Genomic DNA, 19,873 nt, shown 5'->3' with positions numbered 1-19,873 from the left:
ATTAATTTGGCATGAACTCATCAGAATTTGAATTTGTCTTCTACAAGGAAATATAAAATATACTCCTAACAAATTATAAAATATCAAGCCTTTTTCTGAAGAGATAATGACTGAAATTAAAGAATCCCATACATTGTATCTAGTTTCTCAAAACTTAAAAATTCTTAGTGTGCCTTCTGTCAGTGTTGTGCTACATTTTAAATATGATAAGTTCTTTGCCATCATAAGATTTATATTCTATGCAGAAGAAAGGCAAGAACATAAGATCAAGCTTTCTTTTTAATTGACTTTATCTTGTTCCTTAATTTTTCCACTGACTGACATGACTTCCCTCAGATATTTTCCACCACTTAATCCTGGAACCTCCTAATTAGGTTTGTATGCAAGCAACCTGGGACTCATGAAATTCTGATTTTCAGCTGAAAGTTCAAACAATATAACTCACAGACTTAAGGCTAGAGGAATTAAAAATACTGAACCACTATGACTGAGAAAGACTATTTCAAATAAAATTTTCACAGATAACTATAGAAATAAGGCAGCAGGGTACATTTTTAAAAACCTCACCTGAGGATATACTGGGGAGGAGCAAGAGCAACAGCAACACTGACCCTTCCATTTGCTACTGGGGATTGAACCTGTGACCCAGGTATGTGGCCCGACTGGGAATAAAACCGGCAACCTTTCAATGCACAGGACAATGCTCAACCAACTGAGCCATTCAGACAGGGCTGCATTTACTTTTGTTTTTTGTCCATGATTTAATCATGAGTTCTTAGGAAATAGTGGGAAATGCATGTGGATAATTCTGAAGTTTAATGTAACCCAAGAAGAGTTTGTTTAAAGCTCTAGCACAAACTTTTCTTCCCAAGATTGTATTATCTTTCTCATGTGTAAATTATCCTACTTGCTTGCTCTTAGGAAGTATGTAGATATATTGAAGTGGTGGAAAGAGGGATGTTTTATCTCTATCTTATTGTGTGTCTTCCCTTATGAAACGAAGCACACATTTACCAAATAACTGAGCTAGTGAGCAACTGGTCATATGGATATTGTCTCTGACCCTGGTCTGATGAGCCTTGACTCTGATTAATCAATGAAGTTTCTTCTTGTCTCCTTTGATTCTTAGGAATTAAAATAGTGAACATTGGGAATGAATGTTCACTTCAATTTGTATCTATTCTTACTTATATAGAATCATAATAAGTGGTATTAAATGTCTTATTGATTTTTTTGCAAATTAAGAATGCTTCCATAAAGTAATTATCCTTTCTTAATTTCCTTACTTGATTTCCATAAATTCATTCTGAATCTATAAATCTCTTGCATACTCAACCTTGATTTGACTTTGTCTATCTTGGTTATATGTCTTCTTCAGAATATAAGTGAATTTAAATTTCAAGAATAACAAAATATACAGTGTCTGGAAAAGGTATTAACTTAGCAAGGCATTTGGTAGTGAGAGAAATTCTCACATTGGACCAAAATTATAGAGAAGAACTAAACATAAAAATCCGTGGAGAGAAAAAGGGATTTACTGTTTGAAAAGCATTTTCAGCTGGTGTACTTGTAACTCCAAAGAGCCAAGTGTTTGAAAATAAGCTTTTCTCCTCTCAAATACTATGAGCATTTATCATCTTTATTTCTTGAGTATAGTCATAATTCCTCTGTAGGTTTTTATTTCAGGCTGTCCTAACAGTGACTGTATGTAAATTCCGAATTATAGCCAGATGGTTGGAGGAGGTGATAAAAAGCAAACCTAGTTTTGTAGGAAATGAAAATTGCCCATAAGACTTTGCTTTTACCTTTAAAACAGCAGGACATTGTTTCATGAGACCTGTGAAGGAACTAATACATTAACTTTAATAGCTATGAGTTAAATTAAGTTTTCATATGCATGCAAAGAACTACCATGTTATACCCAGAATTTTCACAGAGATAAAGAGCAATCAACATTCTTACTTTGAGGAGCTAGATAGCAAAGGCTATTTCCTTCCAAAACCATTCTTTATGTTGCCTTCCTTTTATAGGATTCACTTTTGGGTTCTGATCTTAATGACTTGGGGAACCAGACACCTGGGGAATCAGCAGAAAGCCTTCACTGTTTCGTCTGCTCTCCATTTTACCAGCGCTCAGGCTCTGCTCCTGGTTTGGAATACGATAAAGAGGTCTTTCTGGGTTGATTGCTTTAGGCTGCATAACCCTGACTGGCTCCACAAAATGGGTGGGTGTTGAGGAGAAAATGCCAATTCCATGTCTTCCTATAGACATTGAGCCACACTTAAGCAAAATAGGCGTGTTTTAAAGAGACTGTGTTTCTTCTTTCTTTTATTCCTTTGCTAAAAGTAGGATTCATGAAAAGGTCCTCTGGTGATATAAACTAGATAGAAAGTGGTAATATATAGTTCCACAGAGAAAATCATCCTCTCTCTTTAACTTTACTGTGTCTCTCAGTAGGGTGGCTCCCACTTACCTGCAATTAGCAACACAGCTCCTCCCCATGTAGTCTATAATCAGATTATCCTAGATGTGCATCGGCAGCAGCAAACAGCCAACTACCAATTTACAAGTTGCTATAAGGAACAAATGCAAAGTTTTGTAGGAGAACTAGAAATAACAGAGAAAGGCAGCAGCCATAGTCCTAGGCAGCAATTCTCCCAGGCCCAAGTTCTCAGCTGGCAGCTCACCAAGCTGTTTACAGAGCCATGTGTTCCCACTGGGATAATTGCTATTTCTGCTTAAGTCTCTTGTTGCTTCTCTCTGATGATCAAGTGTGTTTAAACTCCTGGCTGAATTCATGTTGGTTTTTAAATGGTATTGTAAAGGGTACCAGCAAACAAATGAAATTGGATCATGTTTCTTGTATGCATGGAGCCCAAGCAAATATGGGACACCATTGGAGAGATCTTAATGGCCTATTTTTTTTCTCTTAATTCCACTCCTAAGAGGACAGTTGAAAGATCTATAACAAGTAATGGTTGTCTTCTTATAATGACACTTCTTTCAATGTCACCAAGAAAAATGTAGAATGGTCATTTAATTGCTTTCAGTTTGTCATTTTCATATTTTCTTTACAATGAATATTTATTACCCCAAAATTCTTTTGTTATATAAGATTTATTTTTGCAAATTCTAAGAACATTATTTATACTTTAAGTATGCTCTAAAAGAGGAAATGAGCTTTGCATAAGAATGGACATATTAAATGAATTAGTAACATCCAGTGAAAACTCTTTACAATGTGGTTGAAATCTGACTGAATCAATATAATTTTAAATCTATAGTTAAAAAATGTAAATATTAGCGTATAATCTGTTTTTCTTAGTTTAATCCTTTGGGGTACAGCTGCTCAGTTTGTGTCACAAGTCCACATGGAGCTAGTCACGGAGCTGCCTAACAGCCTCTGAATGGGCAGCATGAAAGCAGATAATATCTAATCAAAAGAATGAGTGGATAATAGTTAAAATAATTTATTCCCCCTTCCTCCTCTTCCTCTTCTTTCTCCTCCTCCTCCACTTCAATCTCTCTCAATGTAAGGTCTCTGTGAATCAGAATGAAATAACAATAGGGAGAGGTGACAATTTTTCAAAAAATTCATTGTGATAATAGCCTTTATGAAAAGTAGAAAGAATAATAAACTTTGTTATCCAGGAAGAAGAAAGGTGATTTGGCTGACTTTGGTTTATTGTTTATATATTTATCTAAAATAAAACTTATGTTTGAGACTTAAGCATAAAATCCTGAGGTAATGGATACCTGTATCATTTTTTAAAAATTTTATTTATGGATTTTTAGGGAGAAAGAGACACAGAAAAACATCGATTGTTGTTCCACTTATTTATGCATTCATTGGTTGATTCTTGTATGTGCCCTGACTAGGCATCAAACATGCAGCAACCTTGGTGTATTGGGACAACACTGTAATCAAGTGACCTACCCGGCTAGGCCATGATATCATTTTTAAAAAATTTATTTTTGTGTGACAAGATTAGTACAAATAAATAGAATAAATAAAAATTAATTTTTTGAAAGTTGTTCCAAAATGATACTAGAATAATAAATTGTTTTATATCAATGATTTTTGATAATGAAGATTTGTCAAAAATTTAAATCTCTATCTGATTACCAACTATATTAAAATTTAAGGCCTGTCTGGATTGTGGGCTTTATCCCCAGTGTGGGGCATGCAGGAAGCAGCCAATCAATGATTCTATCTCATCATTGATGTTTTTCTCTCTTTCCCTCTCCTTTCCTCTCTGAAATCAATAAAAATATATTTTTAAAAACTTAGGTTCCAAAGAGTGAAACAACAACAACAAAATTATGAATGTGTATATTCAGAAATATAAAATATCTCATGATATTAAACCATAATTACTAAAAACATGAAATTATTTTATTCTAGACATGGCTTCTCTGTTAAGTACCCATATTGAATTACTTACCTGAAAGTGTGAGCAAGAAATATTGCCAAATAAGAGAGACTGTAATTTCTTTGCTATTGTGTAAGGTTTGAATTATATGAATTCTGTTTTACTTGTTTATATATTTTTAAATTGCTATGAGATGTGTATTTTATTCAATCCTTTGTCTATCATTTATACAATATAATTACACTCCCCCCATGATTTTGCTTAATTTAGAATGCAATAAAGGATGATTGTTTTAAAAGATACTATGGTGTATGTTAGAAGGTATGCTTTAATCTGAATTGTTTACATTGAAGATTGATACTCTTGCAGCCAGGTTGTAAAGGAATGGGTATTGTTCCAACTTTCTCTCTCTGCTCAAATAACTATTTCTTTTTTTAGTTTATTGTTGTTGTTGAATTCACGCTATAAGTTTAAAGAAATAAAAGCTGTCATTGTGACTCTTCTTTGCATGTCTCTTTTGAAAGGAGTCCTTAGAGACCATCTAAAACTGTCCTGTAGTTTATTTCAACAAGGAGAATGTCTGGGGGCTGTGACGGGCCATCTGGGTACCTGCATCTCATTGTCATTAGGAAGTCTTAACCCCAAGGAAAGCACTTCTCCTGCCGTTTACAACAGCTTGATAGCTGTTCTGTAGGTCACAGATCCAGCAGCATTGACAGAATTGTTCTGAAGAGATATTCTGGCCAAAAGACTTAGTAGTGAGTTGTTTAAAGATGATACACTAAGCTGTAATTCCAAACCTCTCATCTCATTTACTTTGCAAAATAGTAGAAAACAGTGGTAAATAATCAAGGGTTTTAGAAAAAAATAATTTCTAAACCCTGGTACTCTAAAAATGTTACTCATCATGTTAACTCTGTTTATCAAACAGTGTTATTGTAAATGAATATTTCTGAACCTTTAATCTTCTAGAAAATTGTAAAAATTTGTATGATGACACTTATGTGTCATATATATATTTATTTAAATATATTTCTCCTTTAGCATTCTAAATCAGTATTCTTTTAATTCATTGTTATGGTGTTTTTTAAATATAGTATTTTGCCCGGGCAGCATGGCTCACTGGTTGTGTGTCGACCTATGACCTGGAGGTCAGGGTTTGATTCCCGGTCAGGGCACATGCCTGAGTTGCAGGCTTGATCTCCAGTGTGGGGCAGGCAGGAGGCAGCCGATCAATGATTCCCTCTCCTCATTGAAGGTTGTCTATCTCTCTCCCTCTCCCTTCCTCTTTGAAATCAATAAAAAATTATAAAATAAAAAAATAGTATTTCTAGTAAGGAACTCAGATTTTGAATGCAAAAATCTATTAAAGGAATGAGATAAATTATATGACAGTTTGGTGGCTGGCAATTTGAAATCATCTTTGAAGTCCTTAATATAATTAGTGGTTTCGTTTTTGGTCTGCTGAATTCAAGTCACATTAGGTTAATGTAATTAAAAGCAGAAAAGATTTTGCGTAGCCAAACTAGTTAATTAGCCCCAGTGGTTTAGTATGTTAACCTAGAGGTGTATGGATAGCATTGTGGGGGGGATTCCTGAAAAAAAAATCTTGTGTAACAGATACTGCAAATCATCTGACTTGCTTTAGGGTAGAATTGAAGACACACCAAGGAGTTCATTTGAAGTTCATCTTTATTTCTGATTTTAAGTACTGATTGCAGTGTAAACTGCATACTCCATAGAATAAGCAGACAAAAAGCTTACCTAATTTACTGTTGCAAAGAAGGCATGCTTGTTTGTGTGCAAAGAAAAATAAGTTTTATTTCTTTATTCTGGAAATAAGAATTCTGATTGTACTTTTTTAATGCCTACAAGAAATATAAAGTGATTCTCTTCATTTTGGGTTGAAAAGCTACATCTTATACCTAATTTTTCTGCATTATCTTGTTGCTGAGTATACAACTCAGTAAAGGAGATGAAAGTATCTGGAAAGAGATTTTTCAGCTGCTTCAGAAAAGCCTTTAAGTAAGAGAGAATGAGAGAATACTTTTTATCCCTAAGGAAAATAATCATTTATAAGTTTTTAAATGGAAATGCTAACATATAAGAACCCTATATATATCAAATACATTGAGGTATCCCATACCTATTTTGGGGTTGGGGGAGGGGAAGTAATGTGTACAGTTGTTTGAAACTTTAAAAATTTTAGCACTTTTCCCTCCTTCCTCCTCCTTGTCTCCTTCCTCAGAAGAAGCAGGAACACTGGGATCTTTTTTTGTTTTATTTTTATCAAGTATGTAGATAGCTGAGGCTCCCCTTCGAGCACTGTCTAGAGCTTATGGAAATGTGGCTTCTAATGTGGTTACCGCTATGGGCTGGTAAGGTGTATATGCTAGTGAGAAAGTAGAAGCTCTGCTTTGGATTTTTGACATCAGCTAGATGCCAGCATATTGTCTGAAGGCTTAACAAATTCTGCTTCTCCACAACCGGGATTATGTTAATTGAAGCAGTGTGGCTGCAGTGCAGTGTTTAACACTGTGTCTGTTCATTATACAAACTCGTTTTTGATAGGTTTACAATTTGGCTGTCAAACCCAGCTGCAGGAAGAGACCTGCCAAGAAATATTTCTTAGCTTGTTTTAAATAGTGCTGTTTTTACATTTGTAGTGTTTTGTATGTGTTAAACGTATTTTTCTTTTCTATGTAAAGAGGGAAAATATTAAATTTTGCTTTACAGAGGAGACACTAAGATTTAGAATGTATGAAGCCACCCTTTACAATCAATATTTTTATATAACTAAACATAGAATGTAATTTTTGTAGTATCTACTTCTTGGAAGCTGGTATGTTATATTTGCTCAGGATTATGGTACTATGTTTTTCAGTTCTTTTCTTTATTGAAAAGAACAAGCCACTATGTAGTCCACATTTGTGACTGTAGTCAATAGAATTATGGCTTTTGGTTAGCTTTGATTCAATTTAGCCATTGGCATAAAACCAAATCAATTTGAATTTATAAAAATTAAAACTCATTTTCATTCATTTTTTCAAATTTATTTCTCTGCCATATTTATTTTTTCTACCACTTTTGTTAAATTCTGTCTCTGTCATCTCTGGGACTATAACTTTTTTCCAGGTTTGCTGACACTGTTTAGTCTTCCACTTAAACTGTAACATCTACTTTGGGATCCTTAGCCATTATTGCCAGTGAGTAGATAGTGGAATATACCATTTTATAAGAAAGTGTCTTATTGATGAGGTTGAAGTTGTATGCAGGCAATTATACCAATCTGGGCAGTCTAGACAATGAGTTCTCTAGTAAACACTTATTCTGTTATTTAAATTTAACCCCTCCTTCCTTTCCTCATTTTAATCCAGCATTTATTCTTAGGCCAGAGCCACGTCTTTAGGACAAAGTTTTTCAGCCTTGGGTTTATTTATATTTTGGGTGTGATAATTCCTCATTGTGATGGACTCCTCAGTGCAATGTAGGCTATTTAGTAGCCTCCCTGGCCTGCACCAAGTGTCAATACTTACCCCCTCCCAGGAGTGACAACAGAAAATATAATTGCCAAAACTTTCCTGGGAGAGGGAGGGTCATTTTCCCCAAAGAGTGACTATTTTTTTAATATTTTTTAAGTTTTTGTTATATATTTTTATTGGTTTTTAGGGAGAGGAATAGAGAGATAGAAACATCGATGAGAATCATTGATCAGTTGCCTCCTGCATGCTCCCTGCTGGTCATGGACCAACAACCCAGGCATGTTCCCTGACTCAGAATTGAACCATGACCTCCTGGTTCCTGGGCCAAAGCTCACCCACTAAGCCACAACTGGCCTGGCCAGTCACTGTTTTGGGGGAAATAAGAGAAACATATTTAGCTTTAGAATTACATGTTTCTGAAGCTTTGCTCTATTGATTTAAATACACATTTTTCTGACAAAACCTATGGAAGATGTGTTTGTTAGTAATAACTTTAATGAAAAGCTCCTGGATGTAGCGAACAAAAGTATTATTTTCATTAAGCAAATATCTCTTAAATTATTAAATTAATAATTATAATGATAATAATATGCAGATTTTTTTTAAGCGCTTTAGATGATTAATCTCATGTAATCCTCATAACATCCTTGGAAATGTGTATTGATAGTATCTCCATTTTAAAGATAGAAAACGGAGGTACAGAGAAGCTAATACTTACCTAAAGTATAATATGAGGCATCTGACTCCAGGGCCCATGCTCACTTTGTTTTGCTATGTGATTGTATCTATTTTTGATCAATTTGAAAGATTATCTGGGATTTGAAAATCTTTAAAATAATTTTTGGCATATATTTAGATTTTGAATTTGGTTTCAACCTAGATAATGTTGGTGAAAAATAGCTTGAGTAGAAAAACAAAGGTGCAAATTAGTTAACTTCATTTAGACATGATGATTAATATCTATGCTGGTTTACAAGAAAAAAATGTACTTTTCATATTAAAAATATTTTCTAAGTTTAATTTTTTTTCAGAACTAAATTAGTTATTTTATTTTTCTCATTCATGTACAACTTATATATAAATGTACACAGTTGTGACAAAAGTTTGCTTTTAATCATACCATGATGCTATGTGGAAAAAAAACTTCTCAAGATACCCCTGATTCATTTAAAAAAAAATCATGTAGAAAAAAATTGTCATGCTGGCTCATGCTATTAGAGTTTGTTTACCTAAATGTGCAGAGAAAATATTTTGTACAATGCCTGATGAGTTACTTTTAATTTGAACAGTAGATGTGATTTAACAAAGAAGTCTGTAAACTAAATTTACATGAAACAATAACAATTTATTTATACTGAAAACAAAAATATAGCTATGTGTTCGCAAAGCATAAGTCTCCTGAAAGATTGAGTTCGAAAATGTTTCCAAGATTGAACCAAGTATAATATATAGTTGGGGCAGTAGTAATAGGGTGTGTACAACACACTATTTAGGACTTAATAGCTTTCTTTGAACTTTTAGTTCACCTCAGTTATTGTTTCCTCCCATTCATCTCAGCATAGGAATTTTACCATGACTGAGAATCTCCTGGCTGTCTCCTCATAACTCTTGGTAACTAAATTCCCCTTCTCCATTTATACAGATTCTTTCAAAGTATAACAGCAGTGAGCTGTAATATATAATATTAATTGGTGTCCCACATGTGCTTAAGCAAGATGATTTAAAACTCTACATCCCCAAGTACTTAAGATTTATAAAATAAATTAGTACTATGTTACACTGAAGCTATAAAAATAAATCTATATTGTTGAAAATTATTTATATTTTATCTTTCTTTCACTCATTCTAGATATTTGAATATATTTTAAAATTATTCTTAAAGCCTTATATTTTATTGTAGATAGAATCATTGACTTAAATTTTAGAAAATAATAAAGCATTTATTTTCTTTTACTTTGATAAAGTTCTTATTTATTAATGTGCAATCACTTCAGAATGAACTGACCACCTAAATAAGCAAGGAAATTTAGATTTGATTCTGAGGTATTGAGGAGGCTCAATGTTCTGTCCAAAGTTAGTTAACCAAAAAAAGGAGCATCTAGGACAACATCTCAGATCACTTAACTTCCATATCAAGAACAGAATTGGAGAGGGGGTGGGAGAGATTAACCTATTAACATATATATATATATATTAGAGGCCTGGTGCACAAAATTCATGCACTGGGGGTGGGGGGTGGGTTTCCCTCAGCCGTGCTTGCACCCTCTCCAATCTGGGACCCCTCGGGGGATGTCTGACTGCTGGTTTAGGCCCAATCCCTGTGGACATCCCTCTCACAATCCAGGACTGCTGGCTCCCAACCACTCGCTTGCCTGCCTGCCTGCCTTCCCCTAACTGCTTCTGCCTGCCAACCTGATCATCCCCTAACCACTCCCCTGACAGCTTGATTGACACCTAACTGCTCCCCTGCTGGCCTGATCACCCCCAACTGCCCTCCCCTACCGGCCCGGTCGCCCCCAACTGCCCTCCCCTGCAGGCCTGGTCGCCCCCAAATGCCTTCTCCTGCCAGCCATCTTGTGGCGGCCATCTTGTGCGAGGGCATGTTGGTCAATTTGTATATTACCTCTTTATTACATAGGATAACCATGAACACAGTTAATAGTGTATTGAAGGCCTAGGGTGGGGAGTAGGAGTGGGGTAGAGGGGGTTGATGAGGAACAAAAGGTGACATCTGTGACACTTTGAACAATAAAAATAAGTTAAAAAAAAAACACACCATAAAATAAAAATAAAAGGAACTGCAAGATTGTCATTCTCCGGATCTTGCTTTCTAGCATGTGGTCAGTTTGGCTTAACTAAACTCTTACAGAAATTAAAAATATAATAAATAATAGAGTTTGTTATCTTTTTTCTGGAATGATTTTGTTTCCTCAAGATTTTAGAAATGTTTTTGTGAGTTTTTCAAAATATATACATGGTGAAAGATTACAATGAATCTTCTTAGAAAGATCTTGATGTTAAGGTACTTAAATTTTCTGTATGTCAAGAACTCAAAGTTTATTCAATTCAAATTGGGATCTCTGGGGCTGTGCATTTCTTGTCGTTTCTTGTGCATCTCATATAGCCAAAATCACATATCTTGAGTAAGATCTTAGCTCCTTTCCAACGTTCTGCGTGACATTGGGCAAGTCGCTTTCCTTTCACAAATATTTACTCGTCATTGTGACAGGTCCCAGGGCAATAAAGAGGAATCAGACATGCTTCTCTGCCTCAGAGTTCACAGTCAGGGAAGAAGTCTGACAGTTGAAGGCATAATTAAAACATATTGTGTTGGTGGGCAGAGGGGAGGCATGTGGAAGGAGAGTTATACTTTTCTGAGCTGCTCATTCCTTAAGTGATAAATGAATTATAACACTTTCCCCTCACAGTCTCACAGTAGCTTTATACTAAAGACCAACATTTTAATGATATATCACACAAAAGCAACTTTTTGAAACCCAATAGCCTTAAAGCTGGGTATACTTTTTTTTTTAAATTAAATCTTTATTGTTCAGATTATTACAGCTGTTCCTCTCCCCCCCCCCATAGCTCCCCTCCACCCAGTTCCCCTCCCACCCTCCGCCCTCACCCCCCCACCACTGTCCTCATTCATAGGTGCATGATTTTTGTCCAGTCTCTTCCCGCATCCCCCACACCCCATTCCCCCCCAAGAATAGTCAGTCCACTCCCTTCCTATGCCCCTGATTATATTATAATCACCAGTTTATTCTGATCATCAGATTATTTATTCACTTGATTTTTAGATTCACTTGTTGATGGATGTGTATTTGTTGTTCATAATTTGTATCTTTACCTTTTTCTTCTTCCTCTTCTTAAAAGATACCTTTTAGCATTTCATATAATACTGGTTTAGTAGTAATGAACGCCTTTAGCTTTTCCTTATCTGTGAAGCTCTTTCTCTGACCTTCAATTCTGAATGATAGCTTTGCTGAATAAAGTAAACTTGGTTGTAGGTTCTTGGCATTCATCACTTTGAATATTTCTTGCCATTCCCTTCTGGCCTGCAAAGTTTCTGTTGAGAAATCAGCTGATAGTCGTATGGGTACTCCCTTGTAGGTAACTGACTTTCTCTTGCTGCTTTTAAGAGTCTCTCTTTGTCTTTTGCTCTTGGTATTTTAATTATGATGTGTCTTGGTGTGGTCCCCTTTGGATTCCTTTTGTTTGGGGTTCTCTGTGCTTCCTGGACTTGTAAGTCTATTTCTTTCACCAGGTAGGGGAAGTTTTCTGTCATTATTTCTTCAAATAGGTTTTCAATATCTTGCTCTCTCTCTTCTTCTGGTACCCCTATAATTCAGATGTTGGTACCCTTGAAGCTGTCCCAGTGGCTCCTTACACTATCTTCATATTTTTGGATTCTTTTTTTCATTTTGCTTTTCTGGTTGGGTGTTTTTGCTTCTTCATATTTCAAATCTGACTTGATTCTTGCGCTCCTCTGGTCTGCTGTTGGGAGTCTGTATAATAGTCTTTATTTCAGTCAGTGTATGCTTAATTTCTAGTTGGTCCTTTATCACATCGAGGATCTCACTAGACTTATTGAGGGTCTTACTAAATTTATCGGCGGTTTCTAGAAAATTCTTGAAAAACCTTAAAAGTGTGATTTTGAACTCTATATCCAGTAGTTTGCTTTCCTCCATTTCTATCATTTGTGTCCTGTTTCTTTGTCTCGGCATCTTTTATGCTTCCTTGTGTTGATAGAGTGGCTTTCTGTGCTAAGTGTCCTATAGGGCCCAGTGGCTCAGCCTCCCCAATTACCTGAGGTAGACACTCTTGGTGCACCCCCTTGTGTGCTTTTTGCACAGTCTTATTGTAGTTATGCCTTGATTGTTGTAGGTAACACTGGAAGGAATTGACCTCCAGGCCAATTGGCTGTGAGAATCAGCTGTGTCTACGGTGGGAGAACTTCTGTTCTGAAGACACCCTTCTGGGGCAAGACTTGCTTCAGTGGGGCTTTGGTGCTCTCTGAGTCTGCCCCCTGAGTGTGTCCCTTATGGATCTGAGGAGTTGTAATTGGATGGTCCCACTCTGATCATTGGGTACACTGGCTCTTGGATCTATGGAGGTGCTAATCTAGCCTCTGCCTGAGGCTACCCAACAGAAGCCAGCTGTAAAGCAATGCAAGTTGCCCTGGGGCCTTGGGCAGCTGCAGTTTGTTAAGTAATTTTCAGATTACCAAGGGCCAGGCCTTTCATATGCAAAAGCCTCTGTGCTGTGCTTGGGCAGGACAGAGTCCCAGAGGATCAACAGGGCAGGTGGAGTGAACAGTATGGCTGCTCTCAGTCCTGCCCTTAGAGGCCCTGGCAATCCCTGCGAGTGCCTCTGAGAGAAAGCTGCCCTGAGTTCTGACCGATGCCAGACAGTCCCGTTTCTCCCGTATGAGTCTGGGTCCCCAGAGACTTGCCTGGAACTGGAGCTCAGAGCTTGAGACTCCCTCCCAATTGAAAAAGACAATCATGTCCTCAGCCGCCAGCCCTCTCCGCATGCACCTCTGCACCTTTGTATTTTACTTCCGCACTGCACCTCCTCTGAGTCTCGTTATGCTTTTCTCTTTCCTTCTAGTTGTAGAATTTCCACTCAGCCAGCCTTCCTGTGGCTCTGGATGATGTCCATTCTGACTTTTAGTTGTATTTTTGAACTGGTTGTGCGAGGCAGCAATCTCTGGTGTTACCTATGCCACCATCTTGGTTTCTCCCCTGGGTATACTTTTAAGAATCTCACTTTGAGACCTTTTAAGGAGATGATGCCCATGTGAGAAAAGATATAGTTGTCAGTAAAATATGAGGTCACATCCAATTAGTTGCTACAAACCTTTATAGAAATGCCTCATTCCATACCAGACTAGATTTTGCCTATAAAAAGCAGGTGGCATTAAACAAAAATGTTTTGATAGACTACTATATGCAGGCATTACTCTCTGAATGCAGAACAGAGTCATAAAAAAAAATGCAGAGAATGGTCACTTGGTCGTTTTTATAATGGTACTTAGAAACTTGTGATCATTTTCTAAGAAACATGACTGAAACAATTTCAAGTTCTAAAGCCACAGAAATTAAAATAACTCTGTTAATATTTGGTTTGTCCAATACATAATTTCTAATTTGGGTTGAAATATGGCATTTTAGGTATTCCAAAATAGTAAAGTAGAAGTTTCAATAAACTCCTAGTGCATGATGAGAAATAATTCTGTCTGAATGATTTCCTGCCACCTCCAGCACTTTCTTTTTTCTTTCTTTATTTCTTCCCTTCTTTGTTTAATTGATACACAACACAGAATAACTCTAAGGTCAAAACCTCTATGAGTAAACATTTGGAAGTTATCTCTGACAAAACCTTTCTCAGGTTCAGAGCATTATAGATATTCATGGGTAATTGAAATGCAGCTCCCCACCAAAAGGATATTAAATTAAGTAAAAATAGTTCAGTTTCCGCATCCCAATCTTCATTCATAGTTAGCTTCAGCCTACTTATTGTAATGGAAATCTGCTTACATTTGTAATGAATTCTTCTTCAAATAAATAAATGTTCAAGAGTGTACCAGAATGACTTTCCAGATGATTTATTGGTATCTCTTCAGCCTTCACCTCCTGAGTCCCCAAGAAATTGCTTGGGCAGCAGCAATTTCTTTGTTTTTTTAGGATGTCAGGTTCTGTAATGTTTTAGCAATTAAGAAATATTCCTTCAAAGCAATTTTGGCAAATTGAATAATTAGAGACATTTTTATTTCCACATCTTATAATACTAGAATATGCTTTCTTAAAATCACATATAGCTAATATGCATTTCCATATTAATTATAGTCAGAAGATACTAGGAATTTCCATTTTTCCTAACTAAATTATTCATACTTTGTTTTCATTTAACTACATAATATGAAAAGAATTTGGCCTGTTCATAAACACAAATTTCTACTTATATTGACTATAATAACTTTACAAGAAATGTAGGCAAGTAGAAATGTTTTGCCTCTTTTATAATGTACCTTTGGAATAAGTGCTATTTAAAGTTACTACTATAACTAAACAAATACTACACACTGGCTTTTTTATATAATTAAGCTTTGCTTGTGTGCTTAGGCAGTAGACTTCACTTAGGAAAACCTCTGTCACGTAAACATAGCTAAAGTGATTTTAACTGTATGCATGTGACACTTTTTTTTAAAGATACGAGGAGGAAAACTCATGATTACTTACACCCGCAAGAGCGATGCTGGAAAGTATGTGTGTGTCGGCACCAACATGGTTGGGGAACGCGAGAGTGAAGTGGCGGAGCTGACCGTGTTAGGTAAGTGGGATCCTATCTCATCGGCCCCTGTGAAGCTTCTCCCTCAGTATTATTTAGTATCTTTATACAAGGGAGAAAGAAATGACCTTTCTTAATAAGCTTAACCAACCTTGTGGGGGTGGGAAGAGGAGAGAAGGAATCAGCAAAGCATGCTGCCCAAGACATCCTAGGCAAGACAAGGGGGCAAAACTAGGGAAACACTAAACCTGGGGAGGAGCTTCGAGGAGTAGGAAACTATATGTAATAAATTTTGAAATAAGATTTTAAATTGTAAGTCTGTTTTGACTAAACATATAAAATAGTTCTTAGTTTATATTTATTTCTTTTTTTGAGAAGGCTTTTTCTAATTTTAGAGAGACCATCGTTTGTGAAGAGACCCAGTAACTTGGCAATCACTGTGGATGACAGCGCGGAGTTTAAATGCGAGGCCCGAGGCGACCCTGTGCCTACAGTGCGGTGGAGGAAAGATGACGGGGACCTGCCCAAATCCAGGTAGAGAGCAGAATGTAATGATGTGATTAGCCTACTCCGACCGTCTCCGGTGTTCATCAGAACATGATTCGCATGCGTGTCATTAGAATCTTTGACTCCAGACTTCTGGATCCAGGGCAAGAGACAGTACTAGAGATCATTAGAATAAGGAGGCTGCCATACTTTCTCTGAGGATTGCAGACAAGAACTGTACAGTCATGACCCTGGCTTCCCGGGGAACTCTTCTAAAATGCAATATTCCTTACACAGGTTTCTCTTCTGTTCAACCAGACCACAGTTAATACTCATTTCTTGTATGGGAGTTGGTGGGGTAAGGAAGGGAGGTACAGCATTAATAATATAGCTGCGAACCAATTAAACAGCAGGCTTCCTTTGTCTTAGCTACAGTATCACCAGGGAACAGAGAGAGGTCAGAATTTCTTGGTATCTGTCAAGTCCTGAAATTGGCTAGGAGCAGCGATAGGCTCACAGCCTTAAGGAATGAGGCAACAAAATGGAGCTTTCAGGAATTGCTTTTGGGCTTTGGTTGCCAGTGTTTCTATTCTTTCAGTAGTGAACCCCTTGCTACATTTGGGGTTAGAGTAGTGGTTTCGACATACTTTCTGCTCTCAAGAGCTCACAGAAGGAAGCATGTCTGGATAGAATCAGAATAACCCAGCAAACCCTTTGGTCCCATAAAGGCAGACATTTAGGAGCAGTAAATTAGAAGAGACTTCTGAAAGGGAAGTGACATGTAAGCAATTATATAAATTTGATAAGCACGAAAGAGGAGAAGAGTATTCCAGGATGAGACATCACAACACACATGCAAAGCTAAGAAAGAACATTACATGTTCTGAATGGTGAGAAGTTTAGCATGGCTATGGCATAGGCCATGTGGCAGGAAGTTAAGGGATATTAGGTTAGAAATACTAGGTGTAGCAGTTAATGCGGATTTTTTTGAATAGATGAAGTTGCACTTATGTTGATATATATGCAATTTGATATGTATGCTATTTTGTTTTATTGACAGCAAGCTTCAAAACTTCATATGTCAAATTTGCTGAAGGTGTTAACATCATAGATATTTTTATGATTAAAAATGTTGAATTTTGTGCCAAAAAAAGGGCGTTTGTGGGAAGTCTTAGTTCATTGCTTTATTTTGAAGAAAAGTGCTGCTGAATACTTCAGGAAGCTTATGGTGAACATGCTCCATCTCAAGATACTTGTGAACGCTGGTTTAAACGCTTTAAAAGTGATGATTTCAATGTGAAAGACAACGTCCAGGTCAACCAAAAAAGTTTGAAGACCAACAATTACAAGCATTATTGGATGAAGATGCCTGTCAAACTCAAAAACAACTTGCAGAAAGATTAAACGTTGCTCAGCAAACAATTTCCGATCATTTACAAGCAATGGGAAATATTGCAAAGGAAGGAAAATGGGTGCCACATCCACTGAACGAAAGACAAATGGAAAACCAAAAAGTCATCAGTAAAATGTTGCTTCAACGGCACGAAATAAAGTCTTGTTTGCATCCAATTGTGACTGGCAATGACAAGTGGATTTATTTTGAGAATCCCAAATGCACAAAATCATGGGTTGATCCCGGTCAACCATCAACACCAACTGCAAGGCCAAATCGCTTCGGAAAGAAGACAGTGCTTGTCAGGACCAGCCTGACAGGTTGAACCGGGCTGAGGTAGGGAGGTGGGAATTGAGAAAAGAAAGAAAGACAGGAGAGCGGGACCAGGAGAACTACAGGTCAGTCAAGGAACTGCAGTAAGTTTATTAACCACGCAATGCCTTTTATACACAAAACACTGAATAGGAGGTCTGTCAAGAGGAATGTATTCTTTGTTCCTCTTAATCTCTAAGGGAGAGACAGAGCAGAAGGACAAATTCTCGGTACAGCAAATCTCAGTAAATAGTTACAGACTTCTTGGTAAGCCATGAAAGGCTGTTCTCATTCTACAAAGGTTGCTCTCATTCTACTGATAACCGCCATCCAAACAAGTCTGGGAAAACTGTGTGGGTAAGGGTCCCAGTCTTGCCAGCCCCTTCAGGTGCAAGGACCGTGTCAGCTTCCACCCGGTCTCCAACAAATGCTCTGTGTTTGGTGGGATCAGGAAGGTGTGGTGTATGATGAGCTTCTAAAACCAGGTGAAACTGTTAATACTGATCACTACCGACAACAAATAATCAATCTGAACCACGCTTTGATTGTTAAACGACCAGAATGTGCCAGAAGAAACAGCAAAGTAATTTTGCTTCGTGATAACGCACCATCACATACTTCAAAACCAGTAAAAGACACATGAAAAGATCTTGCCTGGGAAGTATTAACCCACCCGCCGTATTCAACAGACCTTGCTCCTTCAGATTACCACTTGTTCCAATCAATGGCACACACACTTTCTGAGCAGCACTTCAAAACATACGAAGAAGTGGAAAATTGGGTCTCTGAATGGTTTGCCTCAAAACAAGAAAAGTTCTATTGGGACAGTATTCACAAATTACCTGAAATATGGTTGAAATGTGTAGCTAGCGATGGACATTACTTTGAATAATGCACTTTTGATGTTCCTCTTGAAATTATTGTGTTTTCTTTGATTACAAAATCCACATTATTAACCGGTACAACGAGTACTGAGGCCAGATTATCAGAGGCTTGTATTAATAGACTAAAGAATTTTGAATCATATTACATGCACAATGATGACCCAAGAAGAATACTATGAATAGGGTTTCTTTTTAGAGAGAATAACTTTTTTTGGACTATGGATGTTACATGTATGTAAGGAGATAGAGATACTAGTATCAGGGTCACCATTGTTGTTGTCCCTGTAAGTGATGTAAATTGCCTGAATGTGGAAATGAGAGGGAGGTAGGGGTCCATAGTGGCAAGAAATTTCTGAAACTCAACTAATGAATTGGATGATTTGTTCGTTAGAGGGAACTGGTGAAGGAAGATGGGTAGATTGTGTTAGGAAAAGGAATTTGTTTACGTGTCAGAAAATATTAGGTGTCTGTGTGATATGATGTGTAGTTATTAATCAGCAGGGATTATGAATTTGGAGCTTAGATGAAATAAGAATTGGAAATATTTGGGTGGTCAATGAATATATAAACTATAGTAGAAAATATAACTCAGGGATATTATGTAGAGTGAAAGAGGGTTAAAGTGAAACTTTAAGGGAAACCCAACATTGACTGGGAAGGAAGATGAGGCAAGGCAAGTGAACTCTAGAATGAGACTGTCTGAGTTCAGTTATCAACTCTGCGCTAAACTAGCTGAGACCACACCAACCAGGTCACCTTGCCCCCGCTGCCTTGCTTTCTTTTCTCATCTGCACAATGGAAATGAGCATAATACTTCATACAATGGTTGTAAGAATTTTAAAAGATAAAAATCTATAAATTACATCTGGCATATATAAATTGGTCACTATCTTTTAATTTTAGATTGAGTACAGTAGCTTGAGGGAACAAACAATGAAGTTCCAACTTTCTTAAAAAATATTTTTTTTGAAAAGTAGTTCAGTATTTTAGCCCATATAAATTTAAAAACAAGCTCTTTTCGCCTGGCTGGTGTTGCTCAGTGGTTGAGCATCTACCCATGAACCAGGAGGTCACTGTTTGATTCCCAGTCAGGGCATATGACAGGTTGCAGGCTCAATCCCCAGCCGGGACTGTGCAGGAGGCAGCCAAGCGATGATTCTCTCTCATCATTGATGTTTCTATCTCTCTCCTCCTCTCCCGTCCTCTTTCTGAAATCAATAAAAACATTTAAAATATAAATAAAAACAAGCTCTTTTCTCTATGTGTGCTTGCTTAGAGGAATGGTGTATTTTAACTATTGTTTAAAATATCCTGAAGCGAATGTTATGTGTGATCCTAGATATATGTTATTTGTAATGATGAGATCTTTAAATAGAAGGTCACTTAATTGTGCTTTCTTTTTTTCTGTCACTAGATATGAAATCAGAGATGATCATACCTTGAAAATCCGAAAGGTGATGGCTGGTGACATGGGGTCATATACTTGTGTTGCAGAAAATATGGTTGGAAAAGCTGAAGCATCAGCTACTTTGACTGTCCAAGGTAAGGCTTGGGGAACAGTTTGTTGTGGTTGTTTTATTATCTGAAACATAATGTTAATACTTAAAGAAAACACCATTTAATAAAGTACCCTATATTAAATATAGG

At 36.8% G+C, this 19,873-nt stretch overlaps 1 protein-coding gene across 6 annotated transcripts in view; it reads left to right on the top strand.

The window, feature by feature from the left end:
• ROBO1 (roundabout guidance receptor 1) overlaps positions 1 to 19,873 on the top strand; it is a 448,126-nt gene that overhangs the window by 306,720 nt on the left and 121,533 nt on the right. For all 6 annotated transcript variants that reach the window (XM_036349265.1, XM_036349266.1, XM_036349270.1 and 3 more), the window contains exons 4-6: positions 15,073 to 15,193; positions 15,547 to 15,685; positions 19,641 to 19,768. In XM_036349265.1, coding sequence (XP_036205158.1) covers positions 15,073 to 15,193; positions 15,547 to 15,685; positions 19,641 to 19,768 — 388 coding nt within the window. The remainder of the gene's footprint in view (positions 1 to 15,072; positions 15,194 to 15,546; positions 15,686 to 19,640; positions 19,769 to 19,873) is intronic.

Source organism: Myotis myotis, unplaced genomic scaffold (assembly GCF_014108235.1).
Source record: "Myotis myotis isolate mMyoMyo1 unplaced genomic scaffold, mMyoMyo1.p scaffold_m19_p_2, whole genome shotgun sequence".
Lineage (NCBI taxonomy): Eukaryota > Metazoa > Chordata > Mammalia > Chiroptera > Vespertilionidae > Myotis > Myotis myotis.
Note: the sequence above shows the minus strand (reverse complement) of the source record. Positions and strands in the feature narration are given on the sequence as shown.